The sequence below is a fragment of the Suricata suricatta genome, chromosome 8 (assembly GCF_006229205.1).
Source record: "Suricata suricatta isolate VVHF042 chromosome 8, meerkat_22Aug2017_6uvM2_HiC, whole genome shotgun sequence".
Classification (NCBI taxonomy): domain Eukaryota; kingdom Metazoa; phylum Chordata; class Mammalia; order Carnivora; family Herpestidae; genus Suricata; species Suricata suricatta.
In genome coordinates, this window is record NC_043707.1 from 65,892,130 (window position 1) to 65,910,061 (window position 17,932).

Here is a 17,932-nt window from a genome sequence, read left to right on the forward strand (position 1 = left end):
TATGAGACCATGGTTGATGGGAGAGTATGCATCATGAGGAAAGTGACAGGAGGTAAGATGTTGTGCACTGCAAATAATGTATGGTGTTGAACATGTGAAGACTTTGACTTTTAATTTGGAGAGCTATTTGGGTTTTTTTGTTGGAGGAGAAGATCTGACTTAAGTTTTCATGGATCCCTCTGGCTGCTGTGTTAGGAGTAGATTGCCTGAGACAGGAAGACTAAGTAGAGGCTGATGAAGTGCTGCAGGCAAGAGAGATGGTGGATTGGACTGAGGTGGTAAGAAGTGCTTGTGTTCTGAATAGATTTTAAAAATAAATCTGACAGGTTGATTGTGGAGGTGTGAGAGGGTTAGGAAGTGAGCATTTTGGCTTTCGTATGTAGAAAAATGGAGTTTCCACTACTTGAGATGGGGAAGTCTACAGGAGGATCTGATTTGGGGAGGAATACCAGGAGCCCAGTTTGAGATATTTTAAGAATCAGGTGCCTAGGAGATGTTCAAGTAGATCCTTGAATATTCAAAGTTGAATTTAAGAGAGGACAGGCTCAAAATAGTAATTTCACAGTTATTGACAGAATGGTGATAGTAAAAGGCAGGAGAGAAGATGAGATTACCTGGGAAATGAGTGTAAATGAAATACAGAAGAGTTCAAGAACTGAGCCTGAGAGTAAGCCAACATTTAAGTTAGATGAGAGCAAAGCAGGAGAGCACTAGGGGAGTGTAGTGTCCTAGAAGCCAAGGGAAAAGACTGTTTCACAGAGAGAGAAGGATTTTACCGTGTCAGTGTTAAGGAGTATTCTTGTGAGCCGAAAACAAAGAAATAATTATTGAATTTATCAACATGGAGATAAACTGAAAAAGAACAGAGAAGAGGTGGGAACTAAAATTTGAATGAAACAAAAAATTGGAGATAGGAAGTATCGAAGTCTTTCAGGGAATTTGCTATAAAGGGAGAAATGGGACAGCAGCTTAGAGAGAAGGTCATGACATTGAGGAAATTTTGGGTTTTCTTTGCTTTTTGTTAAGATTGGAGAAATAACCATGTTTTTATGGTGATAACTGAGTAGGAAAAATTGAGCAGCTTAGAGAGAAGGTCATGACATTGAGGAAATTTTGGGTTTTCTTTGCTTTTTGTTAAGATTGGAGAAATAACCATGTTTTTATGGTGATAACTGAGTAGGAAAAATTGAATGTCAGGGGGTAATTGCTCTGATCAGCAAGCAAGGTTCAGGATTTAGCTCATAGGTCGGAGATTGGGTCTACTCACGTGGATAGTTAATCTACAGTAATGAGAGAATCTAAAACATATGGGGGAAAATGTAGGTAAGATGTAGGATGTGGTTGTAGGAGCTTGCAAAGTTTGTTGTTATTGCTTCCATTTTTTTCAGTGAAATTGGAAATAAGATTATCAACTGAGAGTGGCAGTGGGTTGGAGGATTGCTGGTTTGAAGAAAGAGGTGCCAAGTAGGAAATAGTGATCTAAGAGGCTGAGAGAAGGAACAGACTAAGAAAATTCATTACTACTATTAGGATGAATTAAGAATCCAACTGAATTTAGTGATTGTTAATTTAAACAACCATCTTGGTTTTTATTTTTCTCCAGTCCTATTTACCAGCATCGATACAGACACAGTTGTCAGTATGTTGACCCAGAGTAGTTGTTTTACCAGGCAAGTATGCTAACTCCTAAGGGAGAGAGGGCAAAGGGGAAGATAAAAGCAAGGGATCATCAATAATGATTTGAAATTAAACTTTGTAAACAGGGAAGAGAGTACATCAGAGTGGGGAACAGTGAAAAGTTGGTAGGATCAATGAATTGTCCATGAGGAGGATTATTGAGTTTGGGTTATTTCATAAAATGAGTAAGCTGGCAAGAATAAAATAAGTTGTTCAAAAGCAAAATTCCCCCATTTTGGTATATTTCTTTTTTTTTTTCATTTTTTGTTATTAAAAAGAGTGCATATAGTTGGCATTTTGTATATAAAGTTTTCTGGCACCTTATATTTTCTTAGCCAGTTGTAAAAAGTAGTATTAGTGAATTATAGGATATATTTTTATGGCTTTTGATATGTACTCAGTAAATCTCTTTAAGAGTATTTCCAGGGTATCTTCTTTTTGCGGTGATTTTCTATTCCACTAACACCTTAGCTCCATTAGGTGTTTCATTCTGGCTCTCAATCTTCATCTCATTTTCTCTTTTCTAATTTGGTAGGTCAAAAACATCTCATTTTTTTAAAGTGTATGTATCTATTGTGTTCTTTATGATTTTAGAAAACACTCTTAATTCACTCTGGTAAATATGAAAAAGATACTCAAAAATTAATGAGAAGTTAGTCAAGTGATAGATTTTAGTCCTTAACTTTCCTATATATCAGCAATAAACATATCTTAGATATAAGAAATACCTTAGAAAAAAATTTCCACTTAAGAATAAAAGCATATCTCGGAACCACTTAAGTGAAAAATAGGTCATCACTAAAACTCTTTGCATTAAGGCATTTAAAAAAGCTGTGTAAAAGGGGAGAGACAGAACTCTATGTTATATAAAGTTATGATTGCCCCCATCAAATATACATTATACAAATATACATTAACAAATCTGGTCATTTAATTTCTCATGAGTTTCCAGAGCAAAAAAAAAAAAATCTAAAGAATACTTGTAAGCAATAGACAAAAATTAAAAAATAGTATTTGTGCCTGGCTTCAGCAATATTAGGAGCAATGTTTATCATTAATCAAGTTTTCGGTATGATGCTGTCTCATTTATGGGAAAAATTTATCCATCCTATATCCATCCTGTATCATTGTACTGTAAGTTTCTCTATGAGGAAATGGAGAGTCTAAGATGCTGAATAACGTGTACCAGGTGTTAATTGTAGAGGGAGTATTTGAACCTAAACCTACCTAACTTCAAAACCCACTATCTTAACTAACTTAGTAAACTAGCAGTTAAGGTTTGGGGAGGACAAACAAAATATAAAAATGGAAGAAGTTAGCATCACCAGATGTTAGAGGGGTTTACAAAGCTAATATTACCAAAATTCCATGATGCGAGTTCAAAAAAAGAAACACTGGAAATTTAATAGGTAATTCTGAAGTAGTCTTTAATACTGATAAAGCCTATTATATTTATCAATCTATGATGAAATAGGCGTCACATATATGAGGAATTGGTTTATTCAAAAAGTGGTATTCAGACATTTGGGTATGAGTTGGGTAGAAGTTTGAGGAAAAATTAATTTAGATGATTATTTATAGCAAAATTTCAGAAGATTTAAAGGAGATGGGAGGGGAAAACCAGGTGAATGTTTTTAGTTCTGAATTTTATGATACTTGAGCATTATTTCTATTGTAACATTAACTTTATTCACTCACCTGTCTGAACTTAAGGTTCATTTTTTTGATGAATATGTTGAGACTATTTTGAGAATCCTATTTATTTCTTTGGATTTGTAGACTTGAAAAGCATTTAATAATTGCTTATTTGTCTAGACTACTGTTCTGGATATAATAGGAATAGCTAAGAAATGAAAAACACCTTCTTCTCCTTAAGCTATTTTGTAGTCTGAAATTACATGTAAAGTAATAATGATTTCACATTATTTAAATGACAGAACAAGAATATCTAATTTGCAGATTTTTTTTTTAATGTATAATGTTTGTTTATGCTTGAGAGAGAGACAGAGCACAAGCAGGGGAGGGGCAGAGAGAAAGAGAGGCACAGAAACTCAAGCAGGCTCCAAGCTCTGAGCTGTCAGCACAGAGCTTGACGCAGGGTTGGAACTCATGAACTGTGAGATTATGACCTGAGCCGAAGTTGGACGCATAACTGACTGAGCCACCCAGGCCCCCGTAATTTGCAGATCTTTGTAATAACTCTAAGATTTATGTGTTCCAATTTGTTGTCCACTTAATGAGATATAATAATTTATAGAATCTTTATTTCCTTGATTTGAGACTTTATAGGTTATATAAACTGTATTTTAGCCTTTACTGGAAAAATAATAGATTGAGTTAATAGAAGAAGTTTTTTTTTTAAAAGCAGGAATTTAGAGGATGGTAGGATTGGAAGGAGGCTGGATTGAGATCTGGAGTAAATTTGTACAAAAGGTAAGGGGAATTTGAAATGATGGCATATTAAAGAAATGAAGGTTTCTAAAATGAAGGGATAATTTATATCAGGATTCATATGAAATTATATTAGTGGGATATGTAAAAAGCCAATTAAAAATTTTTTTTAATGTTTTTTATTTGTTTTTGAGAGACAGAGAGAGACAGCACGAATAGGGGAGGGTCAGAGAGAGAGGGAGATACAGAATCTGAAGCAGGCTTCAGGCTCTGCGCTAGCTGTCTGCATGAACCCACGAACCGCGAGATCATGACCTGAGCCGAAGCTGGACGCTTAACCAACTGAGCCACCCATGTGCCCCAAAAAGCCAATTTTTAAAATGTAGAATATTTTAGTTTTAATTCTTAGTAGCAGTAATTTGATAGGGTTTTGGGAGTCAGGCAGTGAGTGGCTAGGGGAAGATTTTTTTTAATCTGGTTTTACTTTTTGAACTATGAGGAAACGCCAGTAATTAGAGCTTTTCATTTTTAAGTTGATTTTTAAAATTTTTATTCTTTTCTTAAGTAGGCTCCATGCCCAATGTGGAGCTTAAACTCACAATCCTGAAATCCAAAGTCACATGCTCTGTTGACTTAGCCAGCCTAGGTACCCCCATTTTTTAAAGTTCAAAACAACTCATAAGTAATTAATGTGATGAAAACAACTCATTCGTTATATTTTCAGAATGTAAGAGATTTTGCAACTTGGCATATACAGAGCATTTTAAATGAAGGCTGGTGAAGTTCTAAACTGACAATTTGGTATTTATCCTATGAGCTGCATTTTTCAGATTTCTTATTTGTTTATTTGATAAACATTTGAATACTATTTGTATAGATAGTCTTTGTAGGAGGTAAATGGGTTAGAATCTTTTCTAATAAGAATGTTAAGACAGAAGAAAATGTTGATTATGAGTCATAATAGGTACTTTAAGGAAAGGGGTTATGTATTGTAGCTTATATTTAAAATTCAGTGATAGCTGGAATGATAAATGTGGTCATTTTCTTTGTCATGTGTTTCCTACCCAAACAGAATTTGACAGATAATATAACCATTTCTTAGACTTTTCCTATTTATAAAAGGTGGTACATTTTGACGACTATGATTTAGGTATCTTTTAGTCTCAGAATGCTTCCAAACAAATCTTTTGTTGTTATTTCTTTTGTTCTTTCTTTTCTTTTCTTTTCTTTTTTTTACAGAGGTTACGCACAGAAAATAGACTTTTAAAGCAGCGCATTGAAACATTAGAAAAAGTAAGTATATAACTACTTATGTATGCAAGCTTTTGTTGTATTATTTGCTATTTTAAATAAAGGCTCAAGAAATCTATCACGTCTCCAGAGTTGTGATATTGGCTGCTTAGCTTGCCTAGCTTACTGCTTTACTAAGTAACTTGATATTAATAAAAATTGATCAAGTCCTTTAGCATTAAGGTTTAAAGTTTTAACTGAGGTTTTCTTTACATACAATCTCTAAAAAATATGTTCTTTAGACATAGTCTAATTGAGAATCCATTCTGAATAGCATTTAAAAAATGGCTTTCAAGTGTTGCCCTGACTCTCTTCCATGTATTAAATGTGTCAGTGATATCTTTAATGCCTAGAATGCCTTGAAGGTTGGTCAAAATGACTGCGCATATAAAAATTCATCCCATGGTGTTGATTTTCAACATAAGGGAATTGTGCTTAAACTTTTGGTTCTTAAACTTATTTTGATACTACTTTTTACCTCCTTCTTCCTTTCTGTTTTGTATAAAATAACTGGGCAAATGTGGAAAGTTTAGGATTTTTAATATTGTGCTTTTAATGTAATGTCTATTGTAGTATTAAGTATTACACAGTCTAAGAGGTTTGGTTTATCAAAACAAAAGGCTGAATTCACAAAGTCTTTTGGTGTTTGGTGGTTTTTTGGGTTTTTTTTTAATGCAAGATGAGAGTAAGTAGGTTTATAAATGATACTGGAATATCTTAAAATCTCCCCTGAAAATCTACAGATTGATATTCAAGGAAGAAAACATGAAGATGTGGATAGTTTGAATATTTGTCTTTTGTTTGAAGGCATTGATAGTTGAGTAAATACCACCACATACAAGGATAAGGATGTTTATTACATGTCTTTTTGTTGTATGATAATTTTAAGTACATTATGTTAAGTCAAAAATAGTTTTCCTGTATTTCCTTCATCTTATTAGAGTTGTTTTTAGGATAATTCTCTTTTTTTGGTGACTCTGCAAAAAGATGAGCTTTATTTAGTTTTTAAGTCATTTTAATTGTTTACTATGTTTTCCATTAAATACTCAGTTTATACTAAAATATATGTCTTCCTAGGTGGTCTTTTATTTTGGAGTGAGATATTTTCACAGAGAAAGTATTTTTATTTCATTGAACCTTCAGAAAGAAAAGGTGCTATAGGAAGGTATTTTAAGTTTGGATTTTACTTTAGAAAATAAAGTACCTTTCTACTGGCTTACATGGCCTAGGTGTGTCCTTTAGCACTTGGAATTCAATAAATACTTAGATATCAGTTAAATTCTATAACCCAAATGTTTACTTTCTCAGTTATTGCTACAGTTTATTAAGTTGAGCTCATTAATTTCATTTGTCGTATTTTCCTTGCTTTGCTTCTTTGGAAGTTGCTGTTGTACAAATTGCTGTCACACTTTATAAGTGGAATTGCTTACTCAAATTCCTTCTCCTTTTCCTCTAAGTGATTTGACAATATGGCTGACTCAAAACATAGAGACTTAAAAACTATGCTTTAAAAAGAAGCTATTTGCTTGTCTCAAATGATAAAAAACCTCTTGGCAGTTGTGTTGGTCTTCTAGAAACACATGGCTTTCCGTGGTCTATCCTCATTTTGATATATTTTTCTTAAGAGTTAATAATAACACACATTTAGCACACAAAGCTAAAAATAGCTTTAATGTAAAATCTAAATGTTCATTTTAATTACAATGAAAGTAGATGGAATTTGGGTATGCTTTGTTTCTTCTTATTCCTAATTTTATGCACCTTTATTTTATTTCTTTCTCTTAAATTCCTATCTGAATTTTTCCTTTTGTAGGAAAGTGCTTCCTTGGCAGATAGATTGATACAGGTATAGTTTTTTTCATTTAGCATTTTCTCTAACTTTACCTCTAAGGAAAGCCCTAAACTTAGAAAATCACATTTTAATGCATGCAATTTTACATGCATTTTCCTACAATAATTTTTTGGGGGCGGTAAATATATATAAACTTAATTTTTGATAACAGTGCATTATCTTGGTTTATTAGATACCTTTTGCACGTTTTAAAGCTAACCTTAAAATATTTATTCCAAAAAGGCAATCAGTGGATTCTGTGAAATTAACTATTATTCATTGAAAATTTTAGTTCTGCATGTGCAACTCAGTAATATTGCATGACTTGAATTTTTATTGTCTGAAAGAAGAATTGTTCTTAAGATTGTCAGATGAATTTTCTTATTTAGTTTCCCAAAATTTGCTGGAGCGATAATGAGCTGCTGGTTAATAATTATTTAGGCTGTTCTGTTCTTTGAGGTGATTTTTTTTTTAAACATGTCACAGTAAATGACTAAACCTCACAAAGGCAGTCTTTCTTGAATCTGTCCTAAATTGCTTTACACACACACAAATTATGTCCTAAGGGACAAGTGACAAGAGCCCAGGAGGCTGAGGAAAACTACCTCATAAAACGGGAGTTGGCCACCATCAAACAGCAGAGTGATGAGGCCAGTGCTAAACTGGAGCAAGCTGAAAATACCATCAGGAAGCTCCAGCACCAACAACAATGGGTAAGGAGTTTGGTAGTGCTTTTTCTCACCTTTCTCATCCCCTCCCTTTAAGCGAATTTTTTTTTTTAAGCACAACTTCTGTGCTCCTATTTGAAGTAATTTTGTCTTCTACTTTAATTGAATTCTTAATCATTTTTATATCCTATGATACTTAAGGGTCTTACTGTAGTCTAAAAACTCTTCTTTCTAACATTCTTTTTCTGTCTACACAGTTTTGTTAGAAATAGGTGATATTTTCATTTCTTACATTATATTTTAAGTCACAGAAAATACATGTTTGTCAGACCTGCTTTTTAGTTTTAGAAATCGGTTCCATATTGGTATTTTGCCACAGGAAATTTTTGAATCTTAACTCCACCTACTTATTAATTGTGCAGATGAAATATCACCCAACATGGAGAGTATATGTAATTATCTCATTTAAAGTTTTGATAATATGGGGATTTCTGTCTTATGAAAAACTATAGCCTTCTACATCAAGACCTCAAATTAGGAATTAAGGTATATGCTCACATTTTTTCAAGAGAAGAGAAATATCAAAGTAAAAAATGAATTAAAAATTATGTTAACTAATTTAGGGTATATATACTAAGCAGTTACTAATTGTACAGCTATTCTCAGATATCTTTTGCAACTTAGAGGTCATTTTCCATTGGGAAATTTAAACTAGTATGATCTTAAGGATATGAGGGCTAAAAGGAAAAACCAACTATTTATTTTTGAAAAGATACTATTGTTACAGTTTTTCTGTTCTCAGGTAGGAGTCAGATTGTAACTGGGCAGAAAAAGTTGTGTTAAATCTAGAACTCTATATGGGTCTGGAAGGCAAATACAAGGCCTTCAAAGTTGGACATGACTTTTATTCAATAAAATGAAGAAACACCATCATAAACTGGCTACAAATATCAGAAAACTAAAAGCAAAAAGAAGACATAGGCAGTTGAAAAAACCATAACATAAAATTATTTTTCTGTTACATTAATGAAGATGGTTAAGAAAAATTAATAGAAAAATGGTAAAAGGATATTAAAAAGTTGGGAACTCAAATAGTTCTGCCTTTGACATGTCAATATCAAAGCATAAAAATAGAAAAAAACAGAATTGAAGGTTCCTTTTGGGGATTAAGATGAACTCAGGTATTAGTATAATGTGATTTTGTTATAAGGAAAGATATGTTTGCATTTAGCATAAACTATAGTCATAAAAAATTAGAATCATGGATTACTCCTTTTTTTGCATAGGTTTTCAAATATTGAGACCTATAGGACATAAAAATAAGAATGTTGGCTTATAATGAAAAAGTAAAATGGGTGATGAAAAATGGCCAGAATGAACTGACGCTTTTGAAAATAAAATGTAACAAAAGAAGCTTCTTGCTGTTTCAAGGGCAAAATCGACTCACATTGTGATACTAAAATATAACAAGTAGAAAGCAGACCTCTATTTTGATTTTGTTTCCATTTTTTTCTCACTTGGCAGACACTCTTCTAAACTGGAATAAAATGTAAAACAGGGCACCTGGGTGGCTCAGTTGGTTGAGTGTCTGACTTAATTTTGATTCAGGTCATGATCCAGGCTCGTGGTATCAAGACCGGAGTCAGGCTCTGCGCCGAGCATGGAGCTTACTTAAGATTCTCTCTCTCAGCCTCTCTACCCTGTTCTCTCAGTCCCCCCCCCCCCCCTCTCAACAACAACAAGAAGTAAATCAGACTTATAAAGCAGTGATGCACAAAACAGGTGAAAGAAGCAGAGCCTTGGTTAAGTTTCCAACTTCAAAGCAGAGTGTATATCCCTAGATATTAAAATACTTTGCAAAATGATCATAAGAATATCATTTTCTTTTAAAGATTTTACAGAGTAAGATACATTAATGGCTTTGAGATGGGCAAAATATAGTTCTTACAATCAGTAATAATGGCTAGATACCTATAAAGATAATCAATGATCTTGATGATTCTTCATTAAAAATTCCTAAACATCTGGTTTGTGAACAATTAGAAAAATAACTTTTATTCATGAAAAGGAAATTTACTACATTTAAGTCATAACAGACTAACTTTGTTTCTGCAATAAAGAAAAACTGTGTCATAAATATAGTTTTAAAAGTTATTTGAGGGCACCTGGATAGCTCTGTTGGTTAAGCATCCAACTTTGACTCAGGTCATGATCTCGTGGTTCCTGGGTTTGAGCCGAAGTCTGGCTCTGTGCTGACAGCTCGGAGCCTGCAGCCTGATTTGGATTCTTTCGTCTCCCCCTCTCTCTGTCCTCTCCCTCCTTAAAAATAAATGTAAACTTTAAAAAGTTATTTGGTAGGGCACTCCCATGATGGCTTTCTAGTTAAGGTAGAGAAGTTTAGATAAAAGAGTAAACTTAAGCGGACTTTCTAGGTGATTAACCATATCAAGAGATTATTCATGTTGAAGCTCAGAGATGTCAGAGGTCTTTGTCTCCTAAATTGATGCTTTATTTTATTTATTTATAAGTTTATTTATTTATTTTGAGAGAGAGAGAGAGAGAGAGAGAGAGAGAGAGAGAGAGAGAGAGAGACAGTGTGAGTGGGGAAGGGGAGATAGGAGGGAGAAAAAGAGAGAATCCCAAGCAGGCTCCATACTGCCTATGGAGAGCTCGATGTGGGGCTCGAACTTACAAAGCCATGAGAGATCACCAAGAGTTGGACACTTAACCAACTGAGCCACCCAGGCGCCTGATGCTTCAAGTATTTTAATCTGTTCTCTAAATCCTTATATACAAGATATGTTTAAGAATTTTATACATGAAATATTTCAGAAATGTTGCCAATATGTTGTACAGTCAATCATCATAACAAAGTATATTCAGAGCAAGAAACTAAAATTGTATTTTACAGAAATCTATAGCCTTGCCCTTAAGTTTAAAATTTAGAGAGAAGTCTTAGTAATACTTTATGTAACAGAGACTTAGAAATTTTAATTGATAGGAAATCGGGAATTAGCAAATAATGTAATATGATTTACCCCTCACCCCATCCCATGTAGTCTTCTTAGAAATATAATGATCCAATTTAATTCTAAGAAGCATGCAGAAAATATGTAGAGTTGTGTCTAGTTTGAATACGGAAACTTGGGTGAAGTGTCTACATACTGTCTTACAGCCAATATAGCAAAGACTGGCCGCTTGGGTTATTTTTAGACTGCACTAAAGAAGACTTAAATAACATTATAGATATGGTCATTTAAAAATATCTGAGGGGCACCTGAGTGGCACAGTTGGTTGAGCATCAAGCCTTGGCTCAGGTCATGGTCTCATGGTTTGTGAGTTCGAGTCCTGCATTGGACTTCCTTCAGTCAGCACAGAGCCACTTTGGATCCTCTATCCCCTAGTCTCTCTGCCCCTCTTCTGCTTGCTCACTCTGTCTTAAAAATAAATGAACACTAAAAAAAACAAATGGGGCACTAGTGGCTCACTTGGTTAAGTGACTCTTGGTTTTGGCTCATGATCTCACAGTTTGAGCCTTGTTTGCAACTCTGCGCTGACAGCTGTGGAGCCTGCTTGGGATTCTCTATCTTCCTCTCACTTAGTCCCTCTCACTCCCTATCTCTCTTCTTCAAAATAAACTTAATTTAAAAAAAGTATTTGAGAGGTGATCTTGTAGAAAAATGATTAACCTTTTTTGATAGTGCTTCAGAGAGCAGAATGTATTTAATAAGATCCAAGAATAAAACTTACTCATTGGACTTTTGACAAATGGAGTGGTTGCTTTGCGAAATAGTGAACATGTGTTTTTACATGTTTTGATCACAACCTTCCAATGTAACTTAATGAATTCTTCAAAACTGAGAATAAAGGTTTCACATCTCTATTCTAGCAGGAGGTAATGAATCAGTGTAATCATCCCCGCCATCACTCTACTGTCAGTAGTGTCATTTTATTGATATGAAGAGCTTTGGATTTCATTTATGGGACTGAATTCTAGTCCTGTTATGCTAATTGTGTGACTTTTGATATTCAAGGACTCAATTTTTTTTTCTCTAAAATGATTACATAGGGTTATACCATCTAAAGTCTAACTTTTTTTATGTGTATTTATTTATCATGTGCATGTGTGAGCTAGGGAGGGACAGAGAGAAGGAGAGAGAGAGAGAAGCAGGCTCCATGCGGTCAGTGTGGAGCCCTACATGGGGGCTCAATCCCAAGAACTGTCAGATCATGGCTGGAGCTGAAACTAAGAGATGGACAGTTAACCAGCTGAGCCACCCAGGTGCCCCTCTCTTTACCTTTTTAAATGAACATTATTGAAGTATAATTTACATGCAATAATCAGATTTAATTGTATAGTTTGATGTATTTTGACTGTGTGTATCTAGTTGTATAACCATCACCACAGTCAAAATACAGAATATTTTCCCCAAATTTCCCTCATGTTCCTTTGCAGTTCACCCCTCCACCTCTAGCAACTGTTCTGCTTTCTGTCACTGTAGTTTTGCCTTTTTTAGGATGTCTTATAAATGGAATCATAAGGTATGAAGCTTTTGTGTCTGGCTTCTTTCAGTTAGTATATCCACTCATTTTTTTCTTTTTTGGTAATTATTGTGATAAAATAGCTACCATTTATGTGAATAGTATAGTTATAATCCTCTGGAACAATAACTGCCATTTATTTCTTGAACTTTTTATCATGCCAGCAGAAGCTTTGTACCTGTTAAAAAATAGTTCCCCCCTTTTTCCTTCCCATAGTAAACTGTATTCTACTTTCTGTTTTGTATGAATTTGCCTCTTCTAGGTAACTTACATAAGTGGAATCATACAATATTTATCCTTTTGTGTCTGGCTTATTTCACTTAGCAGATGTTTTCAGGATTCATCCCTGTCATAGCATATATAAGAATTTAGTTAGTTTTTATCACAGCTGAATAATATTCCATTTTTTGTTTATTCTGCATTTTTGACCTTTTGGCTATTGTAAACAATGCTGCTGTGATCATTAACATGCAAGTATCTGTTTGAATCCCTGTTTTTAATTCTTTGGCTATATATCTAGAAGTGGAGTTACTGGATTATATGGTAATTCTATGCTTTTTGAGCAAACACCAAAGTATTTTCCACAATGGTTGTACCATTTTGCATTCCTGCCAGCAATGTACAAGGGTTCTAATAAATTTCTCCACTTCCTCACCAACTCTTGTTACTTTCTGTTTTGGTTTGGTTTGGTTTTGGTTTCTTGTTTTTTAATAATAGCCATCCAGTAATTGGAGGTGATATTTCATTGTGGTACCTAGGAATAAATTTAACCAAGAAGATGAAAGACTTGCATTGAAAACTGTGAGTCATTGTTTATTCAGCTTTTGATGAAAGAAATTAAGACGTAAATAAATGGACGAACATTCCATGTTTATGGATTGGAAGACTTAATAGTGTCAAAATAATCAACACAGCCCAATAGGATCTACAAATTCAGTTCTGATCAACCCTATCAAATTTCTGACCATCTTTGGCAGAAATGGGAAAACCATCATGAAATTTACATGGAATTGCAAGGAGCCCTAAATATTGAAAATAGCATTAAAAGAGAAGAGTTGAGGGACTCACTTTTCCCAATTTGAAAATTTTCTACACTCCTACAGTAATCAAAACAATGATACTATCATGAAGATAGACGTATAGGTCAATGGAATAGAAATTTTGACAGTCCAGAAATAAATGCATATATCTATAGCCAGTTGATTTTTGACATGGGTGCCAAAGCCAATCCATGAGTAAAGAATAGTCTCTTTGATTAAAGGTTCTAGGAGAACTGTATACCCTCATGAGAAAGAGTGAACTGAGATCCCTACCACATACCATATACAAAAATTAACTCAAAATATAAAGAACTCTTATAACTCAACAAAAAGACAACACAATTTAAAAATGAACAAAGGATTGCAGCATTATTTACAGTTACCAAGACATGGAAACTAAATGTCTATTAACAAACAAATGGTTAAAGATAGTAGTGTGTGTATATGTGTGTATATAAACAGGAATATTTTTCATCTACAAAAAAAAATCTTGCCATTTGCAACTACATGAATGGACCTTGAGGACATTATGCTAAGTGAAATAAATCAGAGAAAGAAAAATACCATGTGATTTCACTTTTATGTGGAATCTTAAAAAAAAAATAGCTCAGATACAGAGAACAGATTGGTGGTTGCTAGAGGTGGGGAAGGGGGAAGGTGAAATGAGATGAATAGAGATCAAAAGTTATAAATTCCCGTTACAACTGAGTCATGGGGATTTAATATACAGCATGGTGACTGTAGTTATTCTATTGCATATTTAAAAATTAAGAGTAGAATCTTAGAAGTTCTCAACACGAAAAATTTTGTAACCATATGGTGACAGATACTAACTAGACTTATCATGGTGATTATTTCAAAACGTATATAAATACTGAATCATTACATTTTAAACCTGAAACTAATATAATGTATGTCATTTGTGCCTCAATAAAAAGACTTTTCAAATGAAGAAAGGACTTTAGTAGATCTTTCTCCAAAGAAGTTATACAAATGGACAACAAGTATATGAAAAGACACTCATCATCATTGTTAGTCATTAGGGAAATGCAGATCAGTATCATGATAAGATACCATTTCATACTTACCAGGATAGCTATCACAAAAATCAGAAAATAACAAATGTTGGCAAGGAGATCGAGAAATTAGAATCCTCATATACTGCTAGTGGAAATATAAAATAGCTATGGAAATTAGTGGTTCCTCAAAAATTTTAACATAGAATTATCCTGTGACCCACAGTTCAGTTTCTAGGTGTGTACCCAAAAGAATGGAAAATTGATATTTAAAACAAGTATGTGTATACATATTTGTAGCAACACTAATCACAAAAAAGCAGATATAGTCCGAAAGGCTATCAGTGGAAGAGTGGATAAGTAAATTGTGGTATATGCATACAATGAAATATTATTCAATCTCAGAAAAGAATAAAACACTTTACATGCTATACTATGGATGAACCTCCAAAACCTTAAGCTAGGTGAGAGAAGCCAGACACAAAGATTACATGATTCCATTTATATGAAATAGCCAGAAGAGATAAATTAATAGACATAGAAGGCAAATTGCTGTTTGCCAAAAGGCTGGGGTCAGAAAGGAGTGAGAAACTGCTTAATAGGTCGGAGGTTTTACTTGAATTGTTGGAAATATTTTAGAACTAGATGGAATTGGTAGTTGCACAACATTTTGGATGTCTAAATATCATTGAATTGTTCACTTTAAAAGTTATTCGAATTTTGCCTCAATAAGTTGTATGAAGAAAAAGAGACTATGAAAATAAAGGTATAAGTCTCAAGAAAAGAACACATTTAGTTGAATAATTGCAGTGGAAGGTAAGGATTAGGGAGAATGTGTAACACCCTTGTGCTGGAACCCATTCCTTAAGGTCAGGGTAGGACCAGAATCAAGTGAGCTAGCTTGTATGAGGAGCCTGAGGAGATTGAGAGCTCCCTCAGGGCTGGGGTTGGGCTTGTTTTAATCAAGAGTTGTGGTTGCATTGAGACAGATACTGGAAATGTATATAGTGTAATGGCTAATGAGGGTGACTTTCCCTCACAGTGAATTTTCAAGAGTGAAGAATTAAGGATGGTCTGCCTATAACTCTTGGACACAATATACTAATTACAACTGGGGGAAAAGTATAAAAAGATGAAAAAATGTACCATGCAAGTACTGAGCAGAAGAAAGCTGGAGCATCAGTATTAATATCACATAAAGTAGACTTCAGAACAAGTAATAGTTCCTAGAATAAAGAGATATTTTATGATAGTAGTAGGGTCAGTTCACAAAGACCTAACAATCTTAATTAGGATTGTATATATTTAGGAGTATATGTCTCCTAACATGTGTGCTGCCAACATCAGAGGAGTGTGAAGCTGAACTGATAAATCTGAAAGGTGAAGTGAACAAATCCACAGTTGTAGTTGGAGTCCTCAGTACTTCCCTGTCTCAGTAATTGATGAAATGGGTCGTTGGAATATCTGTATGGTGTAGAAGAACTATGCAGCACTATCAACTAACTTGACCTACTTGGTATTTATGGAACATTTTACCTAATAACAGCAGAATACATATTCCTTTTAAGTTCACATAGAACATTTACAAAGATAGATCATATTCTGAGCCATCAAATTTAGAGTAAATGAAATCATACTAAGTATCTTCTTTGACTCTACCAGCATTCAGTTAGAAATTAATAATAGATATCTGGAAAATCCCCCAAATATTTGGAAATTAGTGCATTTTTATCTGTGTGTCAGAAAAACCTCAAAGGAAATTATAATGAATTGAATTACATGAAAGTGAAGACACAACATTATCAGAATTTGTAGGATTCACTTAAAGCAGTATGTAGTGGAAAATTTATAGCATTGAATGCTTATATTGGGAAAGAAAATAAGTCTTAAACCAGTATTCTAAGGTTAAGAAACTAGACCTAGAAGAGGAAATTCAACCTAAAGCAGGTAGAAGAAATAAGAAATAAAAAGAGTAGAAATCAGTGAAATTGAAAACAGTACAAAACAAAATTGGAGAAAATCCATGAAGCCAAATGCTGGTTCTTCAAAATCATTGCTAAAGTTGATAAACTTCTTTCTAGACTGACTAAAGAGAGAAGAAACAGTAATCATTGTCAGAGGTGTTCTTGATGTCTGACATGTCATACAGCCAGATTCTCTCATATTCTGGAGTTGTTCTTCATGATGTCATATTTCCTTTAATTAGATTCAGTTAGGAAATTTTAACATCTAGATGAGAGATAATGTGAATTTAACTTTGCTTTAAATCAGGCATCACATAAGTTATTCCCACTATTAGTAATACCGAGTTTGATTACCATGCTGTGTGGCTACCACAGACTCTGCCTTGTAAAGATGAGGTTTCTTCTTTGAGACTACTGAGTAATCTATTGGAAAATACTTTGATACCAAATAAATCTCTTATCCTCTATTCATCTTTTACCTGATAGTTTTAGCGTCTACTGAGTTTCCAAAAGGTGATTTTCATATTTTCTCACGTTTTTTACACTTTTTAGCTAATGTTCCTCTATAAAGAGACCTTCCTCTTTCTTCCCCTCTAATCTCTTTTACAAATTCATTGTGGACTTTTGTATCACTTCAGCTTCATGGAGTTTTGTTTAATGTTTCATATAATTTTTAATGATTGTTTAATGCTATTGTTACAGTGCTGTGCCATTCTTGTTTAACAGTAGTATATGTACATATATTAAACTTTTAAAAAATGTTTGTTTATTTTTGAAGGAGAGAAAGAGCATGAGTGGGGGAGGCGCAAGGAGAGAGGGAGAGAGGGAATCTGAAGCAGGCTCCAGGCTTTGAGCTGTCAGCATAGAGCCCAACGCAGGGCTCCAACCCACAAACCACAAAATTATGACCTGAGCTGAGATTGGATGCTTAACCAACTGAACCACCCAGGCACCCCTACATATATTAAACCTCTGAGAAATTTTTATAAGTTAATTTTATTTTTAACCAATTTTGTTCATTAATGTTCTTTAAAAAGCATTTCTGCAGTACACAATTACTGAATGATTATCTTTGACAGTTCATTGATTTCTTTTTATGCTGGGCCTTGATAGTTTGAACTTGATATTGTTGTTTCAAAAATGATCAAGTGAGTTTATTATAAAATTTAGTACACTAAACAAAATTTAATATTTACTTAGTATTTAATAATACTAATAAAATGTTATATATTAGACAAGCCATAAGATAAAACCAAAGCATTAAGATTAAACTGTTCCTTTAAGTGTTTGTTTTACATGTTCCATGTCAGTTTTTTCAGGAAGCGCATAAAACCAGAAATGATCCAATGATATTTCATATAGTTGCATGTTTGACTCTGCCCCTTTTGAGTGTAGAGGGGCATGAGTGTATTTGTTAAATAATATATCCTGGTAACCAACTGTCTTAGAGTCTTGCTTGATCTATTTAATAGCTTTTTGGCTTACACATGAGTGCTTATCATTCAGTTTATTC

At 33.7% G+C, this 17,932-nt stretch overlaps 1 protein-coding gene across 5 annotated transcripts in view; it reads left to right on the top strand.

Annotated features, from left to right (window-relative positions):
- Nucleotides 1-17,932, top strand: part of EVI5 (ecotropic viral integration site 5) — a 190,558-nt gene that overhangs the window by 88,520 nt on the left and 84,106 nt on the right. For 3 of the 5 annotated variants that reach the window (XM_029947060.1, XM_029947061.1, XM_029947064.1), the window contains 3 exons: nt 5,308-5,361; nt 7,172-7,204; nt 7,756-7,902. In XM_029947060.1, the coding sequence (XP_029802920.1) occupies nt 5,308-5,361; nt 7,172-7,204; nt 7,756-7,902 (234 nt within the window). The remainder of the gene's footprint in view (nt 1-5,307; nt 5,362-7,171; nt 7,205-7,755; nt 7,903-17,932) is intronic. The other 2 variants (XM_029947062.1, XM_029947063.1) reach the window with 2 other exon arrangements.